At 33.0% G+C, this 18,443-nt stretch overlaps 1 protein-coding gene across 1 annotated transcript; it reads left to right on the forward strand.

Annotated features, from left to right (window-relative positions):
- The first annotated feature begins 9,706 nt into the window (after positions 1–9,706).
- LOC119635441 (conserved oligomeric Golgi complex subunit 8) lies at positions 9,707–12,738 on the forward strand. Its single transcript, XM_038030249.1, has 6 exons — positions 9,707–9,716; positions 10,164–10,343; positions 10,400–10,872; positions 10,928–11,141; positions 11,209–11,390; positions 11,907–12,738. Exons 1-6 carry the CDS (start codon positions 9,707–9,709, stop codon positions 12,678–12,680), a joined length of 1,833 nt encoding a protein of 610 aa, XP_037886177.1. The 3' UTR covers positions 12,681–12,738.
- The last annotated feature ends 5,705 nt before the right edge of the window (positions 12,739–18,443 follow it).

Raw genomic sequence — 18,443 nt, forward strand, 5'->3', positions numbered from 1 at the left:
ACTAGCCGCGGTATGTAGTTTGCTCATAAACAAAAAACAAAAAAAAAAAAACACTCTCTTCTTTTTATTGCCTCAATGCTCTACCTTTTTTTATTATTTATTTATTTATTTATTTATTTTTTTTTATTTGCTTCTCGGATTGTGTTTCCCATAAGCACCCATAATGTTTTCGATGTGTGTACGCGCGCATGAGCCTCTTCTTTTTTTCATTTACGTTTTCTGTTTCTTTCACTTGAATACTCTTTCGTTAGTAGGTCAGTAGTGGTCTTCTTGGTTGATGAACGTATTTTCCTACGAGCAATTATGTGTACACACACATTCTAACACAAACGACACATACATATACATAAAAAAAAAATATATTTATACATACAGATATATATATATATATATAGAGAGAGAGACATGTTTAGTTTATTCTTCACAATTCTTTCTTTCCTACATTTACGCAAACATACATTTAAATTGTGTAGTTTGTCTAAATGTCTAGTCAGAGACTGTTAAGTGATAGCTGTTTTGCATTAACACCCGCCGCGTTCAAGTGTGCGCATCAAAGACATCATACACGTGTATATATCGGATTCTCAATCGAGTAAGTCAAATCTGTTCATCGGTCTGGCATTTCTTGTTGAGAGTGAAAAGAAGGGAAGCCAAGATCTTACATTTGTCACTCTTATCGGTTATCAGAGTTACAAAGTGAATAAAACGTACACATCTGACTGGCTATTCTTTCTTCTCCCCACGTGTCACTCCAGCCGTATTACTTTTTGCCTTTCCATTTATGCGTCGTTTCGTTTATCGATATGTGTCTAAACTTGTTTATCTATTAAGCTACTTGTCTGCCCTTTTTTTCGCCTGCTTGAAGATTTATCAATCCGTGAACTTGTACACTCGCTTGTCTATCTGTGCCTTAATGCATTTACTAATTCATTTGGATTTACTTTGATCAGACCATTCGTTGCTCTATATACTCGTTCTTTTTTTCATTTGATTTAACATTGATTTTTCACGTCAACAAATTCACTTCTCCACATTCACCGGTTTGATCAACCTATTCATGCGTCTGTTTGCGCGCACACTGCTGCACATTCGTCAGTTCCTCGTCTCTATTCAAGTTAATCTGTATCCTTGGTCGTGTCCGTGAGTCGGACCATTCGTACATTTGCAGAATGCGTTCACCTCTTTCCCCAGCCTATTTATTCAAGCATGCGTTCTTCCGCTCGCAAAGTTCACATTGATCCGATTTCGTATTCACTCACTCTGTTTCAAAGCCGTTTGGTTTATCTGTCTATGCTTGTCCGTTAAATTGTGCATACAACCAGCCATGTATCCATTATCTGCGTGTGTGTGCTGATGTTTAAATTTTTCAATCCGGCATTTCTCCAACTCTATACACATTTCTCCGTCTTGCAATTCACTTATTCACATATTCATTGGGAATTGTCTTCGTCCGTCCCTCAGTAGCGATGGAGGAAAGTTGTTTTAAACTGAAGTTACTAAAATTTTAGATTTCAAAAATTGTGCCAGTTTGTCTTTCTTGAACTACAATAATTATTCGGCATTAAGTGATTTTTTAACACTTTCGATAAAATTAGTCCCATATAGGTAAACCATGACTTCAAATTTGTGCGTGCTTGGAAAGATTTATTTCGTTGCGCAGACCAGTTAACTGGGATCAATTTCACAAATCACACAGTTAAGAGTCGTATAGATCTCGCGGAATAGTTAAACAATTAAAAAAACTAAAACAATCCATGAATTATGAAAAATACAAATTATTCAGTGAAGTTATTTATTGCTTTCTTACTTTCGTTGTTTGTATTCACTCATTGTAAGTTTAACGCGTCCTTTGCATTCGAAACGTGAAAGTTAATTAATTGCTTCGTTTATGGATAGTTTAGGAATAGTTTGTTTGTCCTTAAGGCGTTAATGTTTTTATGTTATGTTATGTTAATAGACTGTTTTATAAAGTGTAGCAGAATTTTTTCATAAGTTTAGACAAATGCATCGAATATAATATCATAATAATTACTCAACGTTCGTATATAAAAGATGCCACTCATCTGCCGCTAAAAGTGCTATTACTATGACATCATCTAAGATCACCTTTGACAATGCCGTTAACCTAGTGAAATATAAATTTGCGATTGCACACACACACACACACACACATAGAAAAAGGTGTAGGAGAAAACCAGTAAACACAGAGAGAGATTTCAATGAATACAAATCAAAACTCAGAATGCACAATGCAATAACCATTAATAACCAAGCAATATATAATATTATGCAGTCTAAAAAGTATTAAGCTTATAAATAGTAACAATGCTCAATATTCTTAAATGTCATACCTATGTCATATGTATTGGCATAGGGATTGTCTTTCCTTAATGGCTTAATACTTTCTGGATTAGTTAATATGACAAAAAAACAAAAAAAAAAAAAAAGAGTCCACGCTAGCACACATAAAGGTAGGCGGTTAAGAATAATAAAAGAGAAAAAAGAAAGAAACAAATCAACTTAATAGTAAACAAGCATCCAACCAGATGGCGAGTCATGATTTTTCCAAAAAATAAAAACTTTTTTTTTTTCTCATTTCTTTTTAGTGAATATTTATGTTTCTTACCGTGCATTTCCCAGCAGCATAAAAAGTAAATTCACACACAGAATATATGCATATGACACAGAGCAAAAAAAAAAGGATTTTTTTTATTTTTTTTATTGTATTTTAGGCAAACATACAGCAACACAATGAAAAGCAGTGATTTAATAATTGATGAGTTAAGTTAAGCTGAAGTTTGAACATTCATGTCAAGCAAGAAGACGCCGCCTTTGAGTATAAAAGCAATGATTACGTATCTAAAAAAAAAAGAAAAAAAACCAAACAAAAACAAAAATAAATAAATAAACAACGAAATTGACTTTCTTTCAGACACATTTACACGTAGACACACAGGCACACTCATGCACTTCTACACATTAAGGTGCGGAAGAAGAAAACAGTAAGCAAGAGCAGAAAAAAAATTTATGTTGCATGCAATATTATCATGTTGCCGTTGTAAGAATGTTGGTGTTGGTTGTCGGTTGTTATTGTTGCTATTGCTGGTTTAGTGCATAATGATTAAGTGGCAAAAGTGCAGCATATAATGAAATTGGAAGTTGTGGGAATTGTTAGAGTCTCTGATGGTATTGTGTGTGATTTTGTTTTTTTGTCTCTTAACTTTTATGTGATTCTTTTCGTATGCAAGTATATGTTTGTGTGCGTGTGTGTTTGTTTGTTTATTTGTTTGCTTGCATGTTTGTTTGTTTGTTTGTGTGTTTGTTTGTTTGTATTCATGTGTTGTTAAGTCAAACTGGCGGGTGGTCTTTAAGGTTTCTTTCTTCCTCGGTTTTTTAGTTAAAATTTTTCGTTAAGCCTGGTTTTGCTTTAAATGTGAATAATTTTTCCGAAAACGCTTGTTTTCTCCCACCAAACGGAAAACGGTGTAAAAGCTTGTGTTGTGTATTTAATCATGTCTTGTTTTCGAGACAAGATGCTATGACCATAGTAGTAGTATTAGTAGTATTAGTAGTAGTAGCAGTAGATTTAAAACTGGTTATGTGTACATATCGGTCTATACATAGATGCGAGTGTATGCGCATGTATGTATGTTTATGTCGATATTTTTTCCAAAAAGAATTTATTTAATGGTTTTCTTTTCTTTATTTATTTTATTTCAATTTTTTTTTTTTTTTTTTTTTTTGGTACGTGTTGCGAAACTTATAAAAATTACGTTTTTGATATTATTTGATCACTTTTCTGGCGCTTACAATATGACTATTGGTTTTTCTTTACTTTTATTTTTGTTTTCTTTTGCTTTTTTGTTTTATTTTCTTATAAAGAGACTTGAAAGCGATCTCCTCCTATCATCGTCATCACTGGTGTTTTATTACTTCGGTTTGGTTTTCTTCACTTCGTTCATGTGTTTGCTTTTATTTTATTAATTTATTTGCTCTTTTTTCCTCTTTTGTTTTTTTTTTTTGTTTTTTTTTTGTTATGTTTTTCTTTACAATTATAAACGTGTTTATCGTAGCCATTCGCAGAGGTGTGCGCTGAGGAATGGTTTTCGTTTGAGTATTGTGCTATAGCTGTTGGGTGCAAAAACTGTCTGTGGCCCGTTGGCTCGTCTTCGCAAACGTTAAACGGTGCAAATCTTGATGTGAATATTTTAGGGTAACATAAGTGAAAGTGCAAAATTGTTTAATTTATGAAAAAAAAAAAGAAGAAATAAATAAAATAAATAAAATGTTTATATGATTGTTATATATTTGCGCAAATAACCAGTTCGCCCGTTAATCTTGTTGACTCTCCTTTGCCTGACTTTAGGGTTTTTTCATTGATAATAAAAGTTAGCGAATGAAAAGCATAAGTAAGAAATTTACATAAATCTTCACTCCAAGAAAGAAAGATAACAAACGATTAAATGCGATAACACAATCGATCGACTTTCAGATTTGTTTTGTTGTCAATTATACTTTATTTGGTGAATGGACGCAATTTGATGGCTATCGGTTAAATAGATCAATTGACAAGCCGTTTGACATAAGCAAATTAATTGAAAAGTCACACTAAACCACTAACGTACATTATAACTACATCTCCTTCTTCTACTTCTCTAACTAGATTGGACTAAAGGAAGACAGATGGGTTGCTTAGATGCATACGCGGAAATTAACGCGTAATTAAAGGAGCAAACCGACGAAGCAGAAGCATTTGCACTAGCTAACGCTTACACGGAGCGACGATTAGTTAGACATAAATAAATCGCTTTCGATATGCATTGTCAACAGTGACGTATATATATCATATTCACGAGTTCATCTTTGGCTAAAACTATGACTTTTTCATTTGAAAGTTTTCACTGTTTTCAAGTGATAGGCAACTGTATTAATTGCCACGACAGAGCTCTCCTGGAGCTTTTCTTCCCTTATTATCCATTTATTTATTTCCACCACTTTAAAGCTATTAATTACATAACTGCTCCAGCAGGTCTCACCATGTCTTTAATTATTACCACGTAAGTGGAACAGAGCTCAAAGGTAATTAAACAAACTCCATAACTAAGTTAAAATTAGTCGGCCGAGCGGTCCATATCACGTGTTGTTGCCTTGACGACTTTTTTGATGAGTTGTTCCCCATATGACAGTCACTGGCAGGATCAAAACAAATCACTTTCCGAAGGCACCACTGGTCACATTGGTTTTTAACATAAGAAAAGCGGCAGACCACGTTAGCTGCTCTGCCACGTTAAGCTGATTGTAGCTAATTAAAAGACTTAAGACAAGAACTTTATATTCTTACTAATATGTTTACAATTAACCATTAAATTTTACCTGCAATTAATTTTTTATTCGGGTCCAATTTAGTTTAACGAGCATTAGCATATTTTTCAATCAATTATTGGAAATAAACTGGAACTAAAATTCTCTCAGTAAATGTGTGCGTATTAATAAACTGAAACCGAAAATATCTTTTGCGTTTCTTCGAATCCGAAAATATTTTCAAAAAAAAAGAATGAAGAATACGCCCAGTTCTTTTTTTACACGGTTGATATGTTCCTTAGAAAACCGCGCAAAACAACTTTGTGTAGAAAAATACCTACGACATATGAAAAATTTGGCGATGCATTCTTCACAACTTTGAAAAATCGAGTAAGATAAAAAACTCTAAAGAAATTGCCAAAAAAAAAACCGTGTAACAAAAGCAATTACAAAATCCGTATAAGATATTTACAAAACAAAATTCATTTTCATTAAAAAAAAAAAGAAATTAATATTTGTGTACAGTGAAAATTCAGTTCATAAGCGGAAAATATAAAAATTTTAGCTGAAATTAGGAATAAAAATTGGTTTCGCAACTGTTCAGCGTACATGTTTATTACGGACTGGATCATCAGTACATGTGCATCGTCTTTTCGAATTTTATTGAAATCTTTATTATCTATTGTATCCTGCGAGCTGAACACTCTATTACAGTACAACGAGATAAAGAAATAAAGCGATCACAAATTTCGGGTACTCCTCGTATTAGGCGGGGGCACTAAGAAAGTCAATGTTAGAATTTAAAAAAAAAATTTGTTTTTGGGATTCATGCTGAAACAAAAAAATTTGTATGTGAACCGTGTTATTTCAAAATCGTTTAAAAGAGTTACAATAATTTATATAATAATTTAATAAACCGAATAATCTTATTTCACATGACTTTTCGCCATTACTAGAGAACGTGGTTCTTACATAAAATCTCCAATGCCAATTGATTGCTATTAAGGGCCTAAACATACATAAGTACATTAAGTGTCACGCGTAATATTACAATATCTTTCGGATCTACTGAGACGGCTTCTGTAACCAAACCATAATCGTTTTTTATACCTGGGTTCTCAATCGATCGAGCAATCCTTGTATCAATTTTCATTTTTGCGATTGCGGTTATGCGACTAAGAAGGTATCCAAAATGATCCCTCTTGTTAAAAGTAGGTATGCACCCTAATGTGTCCAAAAAGTTAGACCAATTTAATTTTGTTTCGTTTTTAACTCTATTGTCGCTTCTTTTTGCGAATAGCGTCACGCAAGCGACGCATAATACTCAAATAATATTTCATGTTAACAGTTTGGCCCAGTGGAAGAAACGAGTTCCTATTATATATAAAAATTGGAATATTTTTGTTTTACAATAAGGCCTGTTAAGCCGCTCTTCGCTACTTATGAGTTAATGCTTGCAACTGAAGTGCAAAATAAAATGTGAGATATCAGTATGTGTTCCTATATACATTTTTATGTGCTTTTGTATGTATGTAACAATTTATGCGTATTCGTTAATTCTCGTTTAATGCGTCGTTCTTGTTGTTGTTATCGTTGTTGTTGCTGCTATTATTTTTAGTTTTCAATTCAACTACCGACGCTAAACTGTCTCTTCATGCAATAATGTTGTTGTTGTTGTTGTTGTTGTTGTTGTTGTTGTTAGTGTTCTTGTTTCTCTTCTTTCTACCATCATCCACATAAAATTGAGATTAATTTCTTTTAGCATAATAAAGTGCTGACGCACTTGTTTGTTGGTTGATGAAAAGAAAATGTTTAGCTGAGAAATGTGTAATTTCTTCTAATTGCATATCAATAGCGTAGATGTTGATGTTTTAACACATTTACACACGTACAATATTTTGTTGTTATTGCTATCACTCGTAATGTTGTTGCTATAGATGTTTCTTTTTTTTTTTTTTTGTTATTGGCGTGTCTTGGTATGATCTGAATGAATTTTATCTGAAAGACATAAAAACAACGATGGTCGACAATTAATAATGATTTAGCTGCTAAAACGTGAGTGTTGTTGTTCCCGTTGGCTTTTTTAGTTGCGTTGTCGCTTATTGCTTGTTATTGAATGTCATTCTTGTCAATGTTGTTGTTGTTGTTGTTTTATGTATTGCGTTGGTGAAAGTAGAACATTTATCATAAATATAATATTTTATTGATTTAAAAACTAAATAATAATTGATTTTCTACGAAAACACGGCATTCATCCCTTTCAAGACTTGCTTGCTTTATCTCACCGATACACGGTAATCATGCGAACCGATTATAATTGATTTTTATTTTTTTTTGATTTTTTTTATTGCATACAATGAATATTTTTCATTTCGTATTTTGTGCGTTAAATTTTTATTTTTACTTTTTACTTGCAATCAGACAAACACATGTACGCACGCTTTTATACACTTTCTTTAACTAAAAACAAGAAAAAGTTTTACTATCTCTGTCTCTGCGAATATGTTATTCCTGTTATGTTCTATTCTTTTCAGTTTGCTTAGACTAGTTGGCGTCATTTTGCGCTTCTTTTACTATCTTAGTCACCGTTTAAATAATTATTTATCACCAGAATGCTTGGATTTTTAGTTTCTTTAATGATAGCAAATTTCTGTCTGTGCATTTGTATATATATGTGTACGTGTATGCGTGTGTGTGTGTGTGTGTGTGTGTGTATATGCAGGTTTTACTTTTCGTTAAATTTTTTTTTATTATTATTTATCTCGTGAGAGCTTTGTAAATTTCAATATGCTAAAAGTGTTTTAATTACTTTCGGTAAAAGTTATCTTTTATTTGGTATTGAAAATATTTAAAGTAAAGAAAATGAATGAACAATAAATAAAGAATTGGTGGAATTTTAAAAAAGTATTAAGGCTTCACTAGACAACATTTTTTTCTACTCATTCCATTAATATCATTCCTTTTCATACGAATTAACTTTAGCATCTATATAACATTTAGTCTATTATTAAACAATATTTGCTTTTAATGAAAATTAGGAAGTATAAGAAAAAAAATTCCTTACAAAAATTATTATATCTGAAAAAATTTCACAACAAAACAAAAAGAATTGTAAAATTCATATGCGATTTGAATCCAGCGGTAATTCTATATAATCCATTTTAACAAAAAAATATTGTTTCTTTAATTTACACGCATTATATGGAACCATATTTTAGAATTGCGTTCATCTATTGTCAGTATATAACCATATTCATCTCCCGCGTAAATAATACAATCGTTATTTTCCGGAGACCAGCGCACATCTTTTAAGCGTACATCATGTTTTTCATATAAAGTTAAAGCGAGAAAAGATTTTTTTTTTTTTTTAGTTTTTTCAAATATGAACATGACGTAATTACCCAAAGCTGGTCCTATTTCGCGGTCATCCCATATTAAACAGGACTTGTCCAAAGAGCATGTAAAAAAGATATTATCATTAGTCAAGGAGGCTGCCGAACCGGTAATAACATCGCTGTGAGCGAACTGGAAAATTTTATCAAGGAATACATCAGCGCTACTTATGTCCCAAATCTGTGAGTGTAACTTATTGAATTAGCTCAATAACAGAATTACTTTACTTTTACGGTTCCACGTTTAGACGCAGTCAATGCTTTACTTTCATTAGTTCTAAATGTGCAAGTTGTACTAGTAATGGCAAACTGTAGTTCTTCTATTTGCTTGATTGGTTTAAACTCTTCGAGATACGTGAGTTAGCTTTTGAAATGCTTTAGTTTACAATTTATATCGAACTCCTTACAATTGGTCCAGAGACGTTCATGTGTCAATCCCACTTCCGTTTCAGTCTCATATGTTGAAGGGGGCCAAATATGATGCAGCAACGAAGAACTGGGGACCAATTGCAACAATTTTTTATCACGGATTTCCACGCCACCCATCAGGTACCGTGACAGGCGCGTTGCCAGTTGTTTTCAATGTCTGGCTCCCCTTTACGCCTACTTCATTATATACATATAAACATATTCTACAATTATACTAATTACACTAATTTAATATAGAACTCTTTCCTGTTGTTGTATATTAATTTATATAATTTATATTTAAATATAAATAAAATAAATAGCTTTATTTATATAATAGCTTTATTATACATTTAAAATACTTTATTAATGTATATAAAAATATATATAAAAGAAATTGTTATTCTTTTTAATGGTTTCCTGATATTTTCCGATTCTTTTTCCTTGAATTGGTCGCTTTTGCTCTTCTATCATCTCCTCTAGATGTATATATAGTGTTTTGGAAAATACGCAAACTAAACTTATTTAATTTTACAAGTTATCCGCCTGAATGGCAAGAGTCTCGACTTTCAACTCAATGTCGTGCCAGTGCATGCATAATACCTATGGAGAGAGGTGAGTTAAAATGTATAACTAGTACACATATATTCGTACAATGTTTGCTGACTAGCCCTTCAGAGACTTTAAATGATCGTAATCCTATTTTCTTAGTCATAGATTCTCAATGTCATACATGCTTGAAAGTGTGAAGATTTTTACCTAATTGAATGTGTTAAAGGTTAATATCGAACATTTAAAATTTCTGTATTTTACAAGTTAGCTTAGAATTAAACCGTCATAATTTTTAAACAACGCCCTCGCTAAATTCCCTGTTGAAAGGCAAAGCACAGAGTCGCTTATAATATATTTAATGGTTAAAAGCCCAACTTAACAACTTAAATGTTAACGCCAATCAGCTATGTTAAACGCGCAACTTAACAGAAAACAAAATTATTTTGCTTACATGCAAGTTACCTCTCATGCAATATTTATATTTACAAATTTTTATATCAATATAAATAGAAATCTGCAAGTGTGGCAAAGCTGTTCTTAGCAAACATCTGCTATTAGAAACAGCTGATTATGCTGCTTTCATTGCCGTGGCATTTGGAAAAGTTGACAAATGTTTTAATTTTTTTGTAAATAAAATGGATCCAGAAAGTGAGCGGGTACTAAAGTTAATCTTCCCGCAAGGTTTACCAGGTAAGTAATTTACGTTAACATTGTAGACACAATAAATGACGTATTATCATTTGTAGAAAATTTGCGCAACAATTCTGAGCTAGTTCCTTACTTACAAAAATTGGGCTCATACAAAGTAGAGCAATTGAAAAAAGAACAAGCTCGATTAACTGATGAAGCAAAAAATGTAGACGAGCAAACTCAAGATTTAGCTATTTCCAATTATAAGACGTTTATACGAACGGCAGAAAACTCGCGTTCAATTTATTCTGAATTTAAAAATGCCCAAAATCAAGTGGAAAAATTAATTGACAAATTGCCAGAATTGAGTGAAAAATGTGAAAATTTCCTTAAAGAATCAAGTGAAATTAACGAAGCCAGGCGTTTGAATTCAATCACATTAAAGAAGAACGCTCAACTATTAGAAATATTGGAATTGCCGCAGTTGATGGAGAGATGTATACGAGAGGGGCATTATGAGGAAGCTTTGGAACTGGCAAGTTATGTGCAGAAAATAGGCGACAATCAAGGGCACATACCAATAATAAAAGTAAGTTGATTTTATCTATGTTACGGACTTATTTTTGTATATTGCTGTTTTGTAGACTATTGCACAGTCTGTCGAGTGTTTGTGGCATACTATGTTAGTGCAATTAGTAGCTCAGCTACGGACAGATTTGCAATTACCTAAATGCTTACAAATCGTAGGTTATTTAAGACGAATGCAGGCTTTTGGTAACAATGAGTTGAAATTAAAATTCCTACAAGCGAGGAACACTTGGTTAATGGCCACTCTAAGTGCGATACCAAAAGACGACGGTAAACCAAGGATAATCTTATTACAATACGTTTTGTAATTTTTTACTTTGTTCGTTACTTCCTACAGCCCAGCAACATCTGATAAAAAGCATTGAGGTGACTCGTATAAATCTTTTCAATATTATAACGCAATACAAAGCTATCTTTCCTGACGAAGACAAAATGGCGACGTCTACACATATTCAAATGCCTTTAGAAGGGGTTTGTTGTAACGGTGAACGACTGTTTCAAGCGTGGTTGCATGAGAAGGTAAGTTACCTTTAGTTAGTAGCGTCCTATATCCACCATCGAAATTTAGCATTTTGCAACGTGTAGTAATAGCTCCAAAACACACTATGTAAAGTGCATAAAAGACAAAAATTTGGCGTAGACCTAAAAATACCGCTCCATCTCCCAGTCCACTTGTCTATAGCTTTGAAATTGTGAGAGTCTTGAAAGTTGAATTTAATAGCTAAAATATACTCTGGAAGCGTTTAAATGGGTTATCCTTGTCAATGGTGTCGGTTCCCTTATAGCATAAACTAAGCTCAGAAAATATTTTTACTTATAACTGAAGAGTTGCAGCTAAGAGAAGCTTTCGTTCAAATGTAGATTAGAGCCGGTTAAATGATTTAGGTGGTGGATATCGGAAAGTGGTTTAAAAAATATCGAGCCCATTAATGAGAATAACATGAGTTAAGTATAATTTAATAATTTGGCCCACTACTTTTTATACTATTGAAATGTTATGCCACATGTAGCTAATGTTATTTTTCCTGATACTAGATTTCCGAGTTCTTGGCTACTTTGGAAATGGATTTGCAACGTGGTATCACTTCGTTTGATACCGTGCTGGGTCAATGCATGTACTTCGGTCTCTCATTTAGTCGTGTCGGTGCTGATTTCAGAGCGTTGATGGCTCCTATTTTTGTAAAAGTTATTAGAGAGAAATTTGTAGAAAATATTAACTTAGTCAGTAACCAATTTGAGATTGAATTAGAAAAGTATACATTAATTAACAAAACAACCGTGCATACGCGTTCGAATCCGTCAACGTCTGCTGCTGTTAGCGAAACAGAATCTTATTCCCCACCCGAAACTTTATTAGATTTCCAACCCTTGGCTACATTGTGTAATGGTTATTTAAATGCGTTAAACGATTTACGCTTATGTGCTCCTATTGCTTTGGCCAATGACGTGACACTAAGTTTGCAAAGCTCATTAGAAATGGTGGGTCGCCGCATATTAGGATTTTATAGGCAAGAACAACAGGCATTCACATCCAATGAAAGACAAATCTTTTCCAAATTATGCGAATGTTTTGCCTACGATCTGCTGCCTTATCTACAAAGGTGCATACGTGCAGTATTTCCGCAAGTTAATTTGTGTACTCATCTGGGTTTAAGTTTAAATGCATTCGAAGAAACTCAAATTACATACTTGCGGCAGAAAATTATTTTAGAACCTTTAAACGATTTGGTACCGCACAGAGTTGAAACAGCTATGAAATTAGAAGCAAATAAATCTATGGAGGCAAATATAGCTGCGATCGAGTGTTAAACGTAACAATGAAGAAAACCCCTTTTTCTTTTAAAGTAAAAATAAAAAGAAGAAAATGGTAAGTACTTTAATTAATTTGAAGTTTTATCTTTATAAAGATTAAGCCAATTTATAAACAGATGATGGAAAGTAATTTTTTTTTATTTATATTGTATTCGTCTTTGTTGTAATGAAATAGTCCCCAAATTATCCTTATTTATAGCGTCATATATGAATACATATGTACAAACAAACTGTCAATTATTTATCCGCTCCTCCTATTAACGAAACTGTAAAATGATATCCGTAGGAGGGTGTGCTAGCAGAAAGAGGAAAAATTCAGCTCATTTATTCGATTTTTTGCGTCCATTGTGCTCTTGTGTTGTTAATTTATCGATATAATTACTAAATGACCAAATGGGGAGTTTTATTACACCAGCTGCAAAAATGATGACCGAAGCATGTGAATTTTATACATTTTACTCCACCCTCTCTCTGTGACAGTTAGAAAAACGAAGCGGTGAGCGGTCATTACATGTATTTGTTTTCTATCGATTTGACCACAGTTTCTATGTATTTAGTGAAAAGCGTACATTTGTTCATATAGGTATCTTATATATCTTATATATATCCAATAGCATGGTTTCGCGTGGCTAATTTCTGACTTTAACTGTAATTCATAAATTACATTATTTATACTTTGATACTCTTCGCTTTCTTTGATTTATGTACTCCCATTATCACCATCAGTACGTGGGGCAGGGTCAGGTGTATTATTCGGCTTTGTTGAGGGAACACTACTTTACAGCAGCAGGTTAAAATTGCGAAACGAAAAATCAGCCAAATATTTTAAACGGATTTCTAAATCAATGATATAAATTAAGTTAATATAACTTTTAACTCTTCTTATAATTGGCAAGTTGTGGAAAATTTTTCGGCTACTGCCTTCAATAATTCGGAAACGAGAAAGTGATCTACGAGCATGTCAACACTGCAAGACGTCTTTCCACGATCGTTGTGAGTAAACACTTATATTAAGTTGGTTAGTAATATGACGATGATGGACGTAAACCCATCCATTCTTACTATCAGCATTGTGCAAGTACTCCAAGAATACTCTGCCTAAAAGTATAAAGGGTTTTGACCAAAACTGTAGGTAAACTTTTCTAACAGTGTGAGCGATTTCGAAGTAGGAGAGACAAATTTCGCTCGTGTGAACTCGTTTAAAAGTATTTCAAGCGGATGAAATTCACTGTTGTCTTAGCAAGAAAAGTTATGTGCAAGATATGAACTTCTGACATTTTCATTAGCTAAGAAGCTACCAGCTTTGAATTATGGCTGTTATTATAGTGATCAAGTTGTTCAGAAAATGCAGGAGGTATTAATGCAATAAATTGAACTAAAATATTGGCTAAGAAATATTCAAATTCACAACGTTCCCTCTGTTGTAGTTTTAGAACTCTTACTAGACTAATCATAAGTAGTGTTAAGAAGTAGTCGCATCAGTGAATTCAAGTGTGGATGATTGCGTATTCTGGTTTCGTAAAAAGTTCTGTTCGATTCTCATCACCGAGCTTTAAACAGCAGGTAGAATATACTGAAGAAATAGGCAGCTAACGGAGATTTCGAAGCAGTATTAATAATGGTAAAGCCGACTGGCAGAAAGTTGGCACCAATATATCTCCCTAATAAAGGAGATTTTAATGTCGTACGATATCTTTGCAAGCCAAGTAAATCATGCCAATAATTTGAGTTGTCAACGAACTCGTCTTGCGTTGTCGTCCATAATGTGGCATTTAATGCCACCAATTACATAGAACGCTGTTTTGTACAAACCAGCAATATATCGCATATCTCCAGCATTCCAAGTTTGCTAAACAACAATAATGATCAATTAAATCGTTATGACGTATCACCAGACAATACGATAAAAGGTGAAAAAACCTATAATTGAAAAGTGACTTACAACAATGCCACGTTGAACAAATCCAGACTTGCAAAGCTCAAAGCTCGTTTAAAGTCTACGTTAAAGCGACACCGCCGCTGCCGTCCGAGACTAACAATATGAATCAAAGATAGATATTAAGATTCAATATTAAAAGCTCCCGTATTAATGATTAGTCGAAATGCCAATAACATGAAGAAAATTCGCAGTCCTAATGGGACGCTCACAAAAATGTCGCCATCCAGTAATAACATGACGTAATTCACCAATAAAATCTGCCAAATCAAACGATAAAACTTGACAGCGCTCAAAAGTCGCTAGCATTTAATGGGAAAGAAAAAATCCACACTTCTGATATGCTGCTGTATATAATTAGACGCAATCTCAGATCTGACGAATAGTAGAAAAGGAGCGCAGGTCGGCTTTTGGTATAATTAATTAATTACCCTTAGAAATGGTGGAAAGGAGTAATTTTTCACATCCTAACATATAAATGAGTGAACTGAATATTCTTGCAAATAAAAGAATTTTTAAAAATTTGAAATTTTATGTGCATTTCAATGTTTTACTTGGTTTAAATTATAGATGATTCGTGTTGTCCTAATTTTACTCAACATCCTATCATACCGTTTGCACTCTCGCTTAGAAAGTGGCCGACTCTTATTCATATACTCAATACGTTGCCTTCTCCTCGATGGGTGAATTACAGGTATGCTGCAAATAAGAAGACAAATTCAGTATCCATCGCTTGGATAGGAGCTGCTCGCGGGCATACGTGCCTTAAAACAAATATTGATTAAAGCGCATCAAGATGTGGCCAAATCGTTACATATTCAGTTTGTATTTTCCCTTTCCAATCGATAATTTCCATTTTTCAAGACAACAAATTTCCAAATTTCAAGCAGTGGAGTTGATTTTCATTTTGAAGTTTTCTGAATTACAAATTGCTCGGGATCTTCGGCTAGCGAGAAATACATATGTGTTTTAAATGATTATTTTGATTGTCAAATGAATGTGAGGGCATTGTCGAATAGGCTGATATGACGTTAAAATGATTACTTGTTTGAGCCCCTAAATATGATTGTATTTGTAATTTATTTGTTATTTACTATGCTAAAGACGACTAAAGGCTTGTGTATTGCAAATTTTGACAATAATTGTATAAAACGCGTGAAAAAGAAGGTTTTCGTGGATTCACGCTTGACTGCATGTTTGATTGCAGTTTTATATCGAAAATATACGCTGGTCGGTCGCATTGGTTTATAGATAGGTGCAATTTTTAATGCGTACCACCAGGTTCATATGCCAAAAAAAAAAGCGCCATTTGACGGGCTCACATATACATATCCACATAGAAATGTTATATCAATTTATTGGTTGAAGGAAGTTGGCAGGGCAGAGGATAAGGCGGAAGGTGATGGTGGTGGTAGTGGTAGAGATATATGAAGTGATATTTATGTAATTCCGCGAACTTCTTTTTTATCTACTGTTACTGCTAGTGCAGCTTATGCAACGAAATTCGTATGCTTACCCCCTCCCCCCCTCTGCATATATGCAACGTTATACAATATTTCTTTTGTGGGTTAAATGGTTGATTTAGATTTGAGGGCGCGGAATGTAAAAAAGAAAAAAAAAAAAAAACGAATACCAACAACAAGAACCATAACAAAACTAAAACTAAGGATACATATGTTTGCAGGGCTGTTTGTAGTTAGTCTTCATAATATTACAAATTGGGAGGTGGATTTTATGCTTTTAAGTCTACCACTAAATACCAACGAAAGCACTTAAACATGCTTTCGTATACACAAAGTTATGTACATTTCTATGTGTATATGCAAGCATGGGTAGAGTGCAATATGTAAAGGTATAAAATGCTTGCACAAATACACACAATGGACATACTAAACTTTATATGTATCGATATACAACAGCAACAAGAATGACGGCTAGAAAAACCAATGTAATATAAAGTCGTATACCGTTACTCGACATGAGAAAGTTGTATGCGAATGTGTGCATAGGCACGCTACGCTACAAAGCTCTTTATATCTACAATCATATCAATATATATATATATATATATATATATATATATATGTATATATATTCAAATGCAGATAAATGCCTATATGGATGTGTATTCTCGTATATAAATGGCATGGAATGCAATGCTCCAACATCGTTATACTCATGAAAATTCGCATAAAATCAAAATCGGCCTTTTTTGGTTTGAAAATCCTCTTTGCCACTTTTTCCATAAAGTTTCTTTACGCTGCATGCTATACGTGAAAGTTTGGTTACGTTATGGCCCCCTCTCTATACATGAAAGGAAGAAGTAGAACGAGAGCGAAAGAGAGAGATAAAAGTCCAGTTTGAATTTGGTTTTCGTATGTTGTACGAATCAAACTCTATGGCAATTCAAATGGAATTTTGGATTTTGATTGCGTATACGTACAGGCGAATAGATTTTGTGGTATTTTTAAAAGCAATCTACTACAAATAGACGCATATGCAAACACATATGGCACAAACGTACAAATAAACATAGGTATCGAAATGCACTAAAAGTCCAAAAATTCTACTCAAATTCGCACTCTTGCAATTGCAAATGCATGCGTGCTCTTATTGTTGCTATTGTTGCTATAGTTTTTATGGCAAAATGCATGCAAGTGATTGTGTGTGCTTATGTGTGCTATGTACCCATTTGATTGATTGGGTTCGGGTTGCAGTTTTCTTTGTTTCTCCGTTTCTGTATTTTTATTTATAAAGCCCTTGTGCATGTGAATGCATTTCTATGCTGATAAAATTACATATCTATACACACAAACACATATAACCAAATTCACATATATGTTTATATACGTTGTATATATATATATATATATATGTGTATATATATCTAAATATACATAAAAACGTGCACATATCGTTTGATTTTATGCGATTTTATATGAGTACTTGTACTAACCGCTATAGATGGTAGTGGTTGTTGCTTTTGTTACTGTTGTTGATAGAGTTTGAGTCTCTCTTTGCCGTTTAATTCAAAACAAATTTGATTTTGTTAACCTGAAAAAGCTGATTTAGGCAAATAGACGAAATTGTTTTCCTATTCAATACAGTTATCTTTTTTGTACGTATATATACGTATATATATATATATATATATATATACATATATATATATGTAGGTGCGTGTATAAATGTTTTTTTGCGTACTATTTTTTTATATATATATATGTTTTTGTTTTACTTCTAAATCGCAATAGCAATAACAACACCTAACACATAGTAAAGGACCATTATATGATGGCCAATAGATAAGCACACACCCATATGAACACACAACAGCATAGAATAGCAAGTAAAAAAAAAAACAAAAAACAAAAAAAGGACCCTATTTTAGTTTGGTAAATATCGTTAGAAGTTCGTATAACGCATTGAGCCATTCATTCATTCATTTATTCATTCATTCATTTATTCATTCATTCATTCATTCAGTCAGCCAGCCATTGTATTGAGTGTTGTGTTTATGTTTTGTATTAGAGTATATACGTGTGTGGGTATGCGCGCTTATGTTTTGATCATTTAAGTGTGTATAAAAAAAAAAAAAAAAATAAATAAAAGCATGTATTTGTTGGACACTAAAGCAAATCCTTTATAACCGGCTTATTCTGTAAACTAATGTTATAGAAAATGGGAAAATAAATTAAAATATTAATTATTTAAAAATTCTTATGTTTACATAACTGATGCAAAAATTGTTTATCTTGCAAACGGTATTACAGATCTTATACATTACCATAAGCAGGCATACTGTTGATTTCGATTACATTATG

The sequence above is a fragment of the Glossina fuscipes genome, unplaced genomic scaffold (genome assembly GCF_014805625.2).
Source record: "Glossina fuscipes isolate IAEA_lab_2018 unplaced genomic scaffold, Yale_Gfus_2 26, whole genome shotgun sequence".
Taxonomy (NCBI): Eukaryota; Metazoa; Arthropoda; class Insecta; order Diptera; family Glossinidae; genus Glossina; species Glossina fuscipes.

Excerpts from the sequence above, each read along its gene's own strand:
- LOC119635441 (XM_038030249.1), top strand. Across the intron at positions 10,873-10,927 it reads GGCACATACCAATAATAAAA|ACTATTGCACAGTCTGTCGA; the intron begins GTAAGTTGATTT and ends GCTGTTTTGTAG. Across the intron at positions 11,142-11,208 it reads TGCGATACCAAAAGACGACG|CCCAGCAACATCTGATAAAA; the intron begins GTAAACCAAGGA and ends TACTTCCTACAG.